General features: G+C 38.7%; 1 protein-coding gene across 5 annotated transcripts in view; it reads left to right on the forward strand.

The window, feature by feature from the left end:
* LOC138040984 (VPS10 domain-containing receptor SorCS1-like) overlaps positions 1-7,500 on the forward strand; it is a 79,720-nt gene that overhangs the window by 26,521 nt on the left and 45,699 nt on the right. For all 5 annotated transcript variants that reach the window (XR_011130720.1, XR_011130721.1, XM_068886738.1 and 2 more), the window contains exons 12-15: positions 1,013-1,089; positions 4,798-4,886; positions 4,990-5,094; positions 6,388-6,508. Coding sequence is in view for 3 of the 5 variants with exons in the window: in XM_068886738.1 (XP_068742839.1) it covers positions 1,013-1,089; positions 4,798-4,886; positions 4,990-5,094; positions 6,388-6,508 (392 nt within the window). In the remaining 2 variants the exon portion in view is untranslated. The remainder of the gene's footprint in view (positions 1-1,012; positions 1,090-4,797; positions 4,887-4,989; positions 5,095-6,387; positions 6,509-7,500) is intronic.

Here is a 7,500-nt window from a genome sequence, read left to right on the forward strand (position 1 = left end):
AGGAAATCCATTCTTCCCAGTACAGGAATCAAAAACATGATCAAAAGAATATTAGAAAAAAAAAGCCTTAAACAACCAACTACATAAAATAAATCAAATACGCCACTCTATCTTGTTTTATACACAAACCAAAGCAAACGAATGAAGCGGCCGATCTCCAGTCAGTAATCCAAAGAAATCTAACCTTTGTATCCTGACATTCCTCAAAAAGCTTTAATTTGTTGTAAAAGTAAATTCTGATCGTGCATTGCTGTGCTCATTGTTGAGGTCCCATTCCGGGGAGGGGGGAGCTAAGTATTCCATATCCCATTAATTTGGGCCTAAATATCCTGTATCCTGTTAAGTCATGTGGTTTGTATCTCTATAATGCCAGTTCAGTTTTTTAGATATCCTGTATCCTGTTAATTTTCCCCCCAAATACCCCCTATCCCTATAATTTTTTACCAACATGTAAATATCCCTTATCCTGATAAAACCCCTGTTGGGGCCTCGTTGTTTCTATTTGCAAATTTAGTTGCATTAATAATAAGGGATAACCTCTAGTTCTGTTTTTACAACAAATAACTTCTAGTTTCAGGGTAAGGGTTAGGGTTAGATTACAGATTTATCTTTCTGGTAATCTCTCTGGTAATCTCTCGCAATTTCCCAAAGTTTACTCGTACATGTACATGTAGTTGTAGTTCACTGTATCTGAACGATTTGTGTTCTGTAACTGTTTGTGCATCCCACATTATAGGCATCTTGTTTGTTTATTAATTATTTTAATAATCTTATTGACATTGGTGTTGCCATTGTTACTATATTAATATGAAGGAATGTGGGCTGTAAAGGGGGACCATCATGCAACTGTCGTTGTACAAATGGTCCTCCAATTTTTACCCTGAAACTCTAATTAATTTTTTTTTAACCCTGTGTTAATATCAATGTGTTACTAGTTAGTAATTAGTAATAATTTTACTGCTCAAGGGTTAGTTTTTACCTGGTTCACAAAGTGGCATAAATGTACTTCTAGGTAACTTGGGTACAAGACTTGGACAACGTTCAATTGGTGTCTTCATGTCTAATGATGGAGGTTTAACATGGACAAAAGTAAGTTATGTAGTAACAGCTCAAATTCTGTTGGAATATGCAGAGAAAAACCCCTTGAAGCATTTCAGTGACCATAGATCATACCTGATGGTTACTGTCAAGACAACTCCAAGTCCAAGGGGGGGGGGGACTCCCATATGTTTATTTTATTTTACACTTTTATATTTTCTTCGCATAAGTGAAAGTTAGATGATAATGTCTTTGCCATGTTGTTTCGTCAGATTAAGCATGAGACTGGAAACTATTCAGTTAAATGCACCATTCGCATGAATTGAGCCTGAACAGATTTGCCGTCATTTATCTTGTCTAATCCCTGTAAATTATGCTTCTCAAAACAGGGAAAAGAATGTTTTAGAAGTTTCTATGATGATAAATTTTAACAAGTGTAAGATTTTTCATCTTGACTGGCTATAAAATCAGATGAATGTAGCTGGCTGATGATGGCTTACTAGCCGGCAGTTTTGGTCAGGTACAGGCCAACTCTGAAGGCCTATGTGGCTTATGCCAGTTACCAAGAACAGTCCTTTTCAGGACTACACTCATCTGGAGGATTGAGTTTTATCAAGGTACTTGTGGAGCATAGTAAAGAAAGAAGAGACAACCCACATACAGTGTACTCTGTATGCACTGAGTCTGGAATGTGAACATGCATGTACAGTAGGACTCATTGGTGTAAGGCGAGTGATCCTAGCACTGCTCCACCGCCTTGTCAATTATTAATTAGCTATTATTCGCCGAAGGTGAAGTGATTATTGGTGAATATTCACCGATAATCACTGAGCCTGAGGCGAATAATTGTTTTAGTATAACTACACAGGTGATTATTTCAAAAAAGAGGGAAAAAAAAAACATTTCAATGCGAAATCATCTTCACTTACAGTGGCAAAACGACTACTGGCAGCTATTTTGTCTGTCGAGGTGATTATCAGCTGATAATCCGAGATAGCGAGCCAATGAGAGTGCGTGATTTTGTATAATCACCTGTGTATTTATACTAATAAATAAATATCTTTAAAAGGGGACTTCCACTCTCATTAATAAAAACTGCAACCTGCAGAAAGTGATGTTTGGAATCAAATTTGTTTGTGAGTTTTCCTCAGAAAAAGGTCTTTGCAACTGAAAAACTTCATGGGTGCAGCGAATAGGTTTGGGTTGCCCAGTTGTTCTGGTATTCAGTTGTTCTCTTGTTCTGACAGAAAGAGCTTTTGTATACAATACAATACAATACTTTATTAATTCTACCTGAGGGGCTTTTCAGAATTCATTTACAATATGAATATAAAATTATGACTAAGTCTACTGATATAAACTACATGTATAATGACATACATTTTCTTGATATAAAAATAACGACTTAAAATTACTACTACTAATAATAACTAACAATGTACACTGGTATCCTATTTCTTCATTAATTCTGCCTTTGCATACTTTTTAAATGATCTTAATGACTGAGCAGTTCTAGTGTTGTTATTGAGAGTATTCCACGCTTTTGCTGCCCTATAAAAGAAACCGCGCTGGGCAGCCGCTGTCCGGCATTCTGGCAGGTTTAGATCTTCACTGTTGCGGAGATTGTAAGCGTGCGCATTGGATCGCTTCCCTATTTTACAGCTAATATATGCTGGCACTAAGTAAATTTAACACATTTATGCATTAGTGTCACGTCCCACAATCGAAGTTGCTCCTCTAAGTTGCTCCAAGAGCTTTCAAGACCGGGGTAACATGATCGTATTTCCTTGTGTCAGTTAGTATACAGGCAGCAAAGTTCTGCATAAGTTGTAGTTTACGTATGTTCTATTTGTACGTACTAGACCATACAGCGGAATAGTAAAATAATTTACTAAACACAATAGAGTTGATCATTATATACAAAACTTCTTTGGAAAACAAGTGGTGGACCCTACTTATTAATTTTGACACAAACTAAATAGCAAGGATGACAATAATGATGAGATGTGATTATTGAATGTTAAGCCAGAGTCCAGGATAACACCAAGATCTTTGGCGGACGAAACAGGGCATAGTTGTTGTCCAAGAAAGGGTACATTGATGTCAGGTAGCTTTGATACAAGTTGCCGGGTTCCAAAGAGCACAAGCTTAGTTTTATCTGGGTTTATAAGCAAATGATTTGTATAACACCAACTAGCGATACTTTCGAGATCCTTGGCGACTTGTTGCATACAAGAGTGGATATCTTTAGACACACACGATAGGTAAATCTTAGTGTCGTCTGCATAGGATTCGATGTTACTGAACTTGGTTACCGTAGGAAGATCATTCATATAGAGTGTAAACAGCATCGGGCCTAAGATGGACCCCTGAGGTACCCTATTAGTTATCGTTAGGGGATTTGACAATCATGTTCCAATTCAAGTACACTGCTGTCTGTCTGACAGGTAGCTCTTGAATCAGAGGAGTGCCTTCTTTGAGGTGCCAAACAGCTGGAGTTTGGTTTGCAGGGGAGAATGGCAGAGACTGTCAAAAGCTTTACTCAAGTCTGTTAGAACCATTGCTGTTATTTGCCTGCTATCCTTCGCAGATAAAGATGTTGTCCTTTACTAACAAGGTTAACGTTTCCGTTGAGTGCAAAGTTCGACTTTGATGTCTTGTCAATCGGTCTTGCAATGTCAAGTAGTCGTTAAACTGATGCATAGCAATCCCCTCGGCTACCTTAGAGAGGACTGGCAATAGCGATACTGGACGGTTGTTATTCGCCACCTCATGGTCGCCCTCTTTTTGGTGTGGGACCACTTCACCCTTTTTCCACGCTCGCAGAAAAATGGAACTTGAGAAAGAATAATTTCTGCTCAAGGGAGTCCTTAACCACTGAAATGGGAACTTTATCAGAGCCTGGGGCCTTATTGGCAGGCATGTCTAAGATCACTTTTTGCACATTGTCGGGCGTGACTGATGGAAAAACGAAGCATCCTTCCTTGCCCCTTTGAGCCTGTTGTGAAATCGACATGACCTGCGGCGTGGGGTTGTTGTACTGCAGGCCGTAGTGGTTACCCAACTCTGTAGACTTCCTGGCCGCTTCTTGTCTGACCGAGATGAAAAATCGATTGAACTCATTCGCCAGGTATCCCTTTTATATTGCAGACACTGGCTAGGTTTATTGGGGAGAGCCCGACGTATGGTTTTCCACAGGGAGCCAGTATTACCTTTGTTGGTAATAACTTGTTGTGTGAAGTATTCTCTTTCTGCTTGCCGAATAGACCGTTTAATCTCCCGCCTAAAGTCTGCAAACGCTTTCCAGTCGTCGTAGCTTCCGGTCATACGATCCCTCTTATGAAGCTTATTCCTTGTCCTTATCCGTTCCTTGATTACAGGAGTAACAGATGGATTTGACTTGCGCTTTAATTTGTATCAAAGCAATAGGGCAAGTATTACTATTAATTTTAAGATGATGACACCTAGGAAATTTAAATTGCAAAATTAAGCAATAATTCTGCAAAATTCTTTTGCTTCTGATACAAGTCCATTCTTTAAAAATTTTCTAACATCCTTTCCTGTGGGTTTTCTTTTTGTTGGAGTGGAGGCTCTGTGTAATATGTATTCAACAGTCCCCCAGTCCTACCAACAAAGCGGCTCTAACCCTCTCTATAGGGTATTGTACCTCTATAGATATTATTATTGTTTGCTGTCTTTTGATAACAAGATGTTTATGCTACATGTAGTTTCTATGTTTCCTTTCTATGTTTCCTTTAGGAATTTGATCGCTTTTATGATTTTGTGATTGGTGATCATGGTGGAATTCTTGCAGCAGTTTCTCTTTGGTTTGGAACAAAAAAAGTTTGGTAAGTGTTTCCAATCATCCTGATTCATCCTGATTTGGTTTTCCTTTTTTTTGTTTTCCCCAAAACTCACTTGCTATTTGTTCTCAATACTATTTTAAAACAGGTACAGTTGTACAGAGGGGAAAGAATGGAAGTCCATCCCTCTTGATAACCAAGTCAAAGTATATGGCATGGTAACTGAACCAGGAGAAACAAAACTTATCGTCAAGTAAGAATACATTTATTTCCTAGGAGTAGTCTGGATTCAGGGATTCGAAGGGTAGACGGCTACTCTCCAGGTTTTATCACTATAGAGGAATCTTTGTTTACATTTTTTCCCTCGTTAGCATAAACCCATCCTTTTCTAATCTATCAGCCAAAAAAATTAGTGCTGAATATTGAAAGTACATTGCATAATGAGCTATCTCTGAAACTTTGAGCGCAATTTACCAGATAATCTCTCTTGAAAATTTGAAATTATTTTTACGAAGTTGTAACGTATGGGCTAACTAGTGCTCTCGCCACCCAAGAATTTATAAGTTTTTGATGCCTAATAACGCATTCGTTTTCAAAGCCAAGCCAGGCTTCTGTTTGTTATAATTTGAGCTCATTTCTGTTACTGTATTATCATTGTTACCTCTCTGCCAGTAGCATTATTTACACCAGAGGACATCAGACATCTCATCTACACACATTAAATTTATCTTGGCATCTAAGGGATGGAGCAGTGGTGAGAGCACTCTCCTCCCTCCTTTGTGGCCTGGGTTCGATTCCCAGATTCGGTGTCACATGTGGGTTGAGTTTGTTGTTCTGTACTCTCCTCCGAGAGGTTTTTCACCGGGTACTCTGGTTTTCCCCTTTTTGTCAAAAACCAATATTTTATTTTGTTTGAGTTTACAGTGTCCTCAATTAGTGCTCCAGTGCTAGAAGACTAGATGCTGAAATAAAAGTTATTTTCCTTTCCTTTCATATAAATCCAGCCATTGTCATCATCTTTGATGTTGTTGATACGGTCACCATCATCATTGTATGCTGGAATGATAATAATTATTAGTTGTGGCACCTTCATTGAGTTGCTATTAATAATAAGTACCATGTCCAACTAGTGGACTAATGCAAATCCTACATTTTGATTGGCTACGCTACTAGAGGACTATTAGTAATAGTCCTCGAGTAGCGAAAAGCGTGACGCTTTCTATCGTTTTATTCCAGCCAAATAAATATTTGTTCAACTTGCATTCGCTAACTTTATTGTTGCCTTTTCTGTCCAACTAGTTGGATGATACTAAAACAATTAGACCCTTTGCCCTCAAGGGCCACGGGTCAATAGCCCTAGCGGGCTACAGGTCTAATTGTTAATTATTATTATTATTATTAAATAATAAAAAATTCTCAAAATCCAGATTGATATTGGGTTTGGAAAACGTGGTTGGCAGCAGCAGTGATGGCACTGGCCTTGATTTTGTTCTTGCTGTTGTTAAGCCTTGTTAAGATAACTGCGTGCTTTTGTTTGTTTCTTTAGTTTGTTTGGTCAGTATGACAAAACGAATTTCCAGTGGCTCTCAGTAAAGCTGAATTTCACTACTGTTCTCAATCGAAAGTGTCAGCAAGAAAACTACACTCGTTGGTCTCCTAATGATGAGGTACTGCTACCTAAATAGAGAAACTTTCTGCCTAATGCCATTGGGTTTCACTAAGGCTGCCTTTTTTCTCCAACTCCGATTAGTTTGCAGCTTTTAGTTCTACCTAACTTGATAAAGAAAAAAAACCTCTTTGGCATCAACTGCTGTCTGGTTAGCTTAGTTGGTTGAGCACTGGACTACTGTGCGGGAGGTTGCCTTTGGTTGGTCTGACACTCAGGGTCTTTAAATTTCTGAGGGGAAAGTACTACATGTACCTTTGTAATGTTTACTCTCTAGTCTTCTCAGATAGGGAAGTTAAAATGTAGGCCCTGTATCACAACCCTTCAACGTTCATAACCTTGTGGGACGAAAAAGATCCCACATACTATTCACAAAGAGCAGGGCATGGAGTTCCCAGTGTTGTGGTCTGTCCTCTTCGCTATAGCCTCTGTATCTAGTTGAACTGCAAGTATATTGTATTCTTATTAAGCTCTTACTAACCGAGTGCGAGGGCCATACTGGGGAGTATTGGCCCGAGGTTGTGGCTGTACTGCGAGGTCCGTACAAAAAGGTCCGATAACCAACATTCCCCTGTACGGTCCCAAGCAATTGGGGTTAGTAAGTTGTTTATTATATGGCATCATTTCTTTGAGCAATTGGACACTTGTCCGTTTCCATCCGCAAACTTTGAACAGTAACATTTTACACCTAAAACTAAATTCTGCTTGCTATAATAATTGCTGTACTGTTGTGATGGAAACATTCAAATCTGCTTTAAAACTTGTATTTTGCTCAACTTCAATTTCCTGGAAGAGAGAGAAAAAAATACGGAAACGGACCGTTTCCATGGTAATGGTCCGTGCAGTAAAATCCCAACCAAAAACCATTAATCATAGTGCTCCATGTAGCCTGAGAATTGCTTGCCGTATGATATTATTAGGCATAAACAAGTCGTCAAATGGAGAAGGTAAATTATAATTATTATGATTATTACTAGCAGTAGCTATCGCTAA

The sequence above is a fragment of the Montipora capricornis genome, chromosome 3 (assembly GCF_036669925.1).
Source record: "Montipora capricornis isolate CH-2021 chromosome 3, ASM3666992v2, whole genome shotgun sequence".
Taxonomy (NCBI): domain Eukaryota; kingdom Metazoa; phylum Cnidaria; class Anthozoa; order Scleractinia; family Acroporidae; genus Montipora; species Montipora capricornis.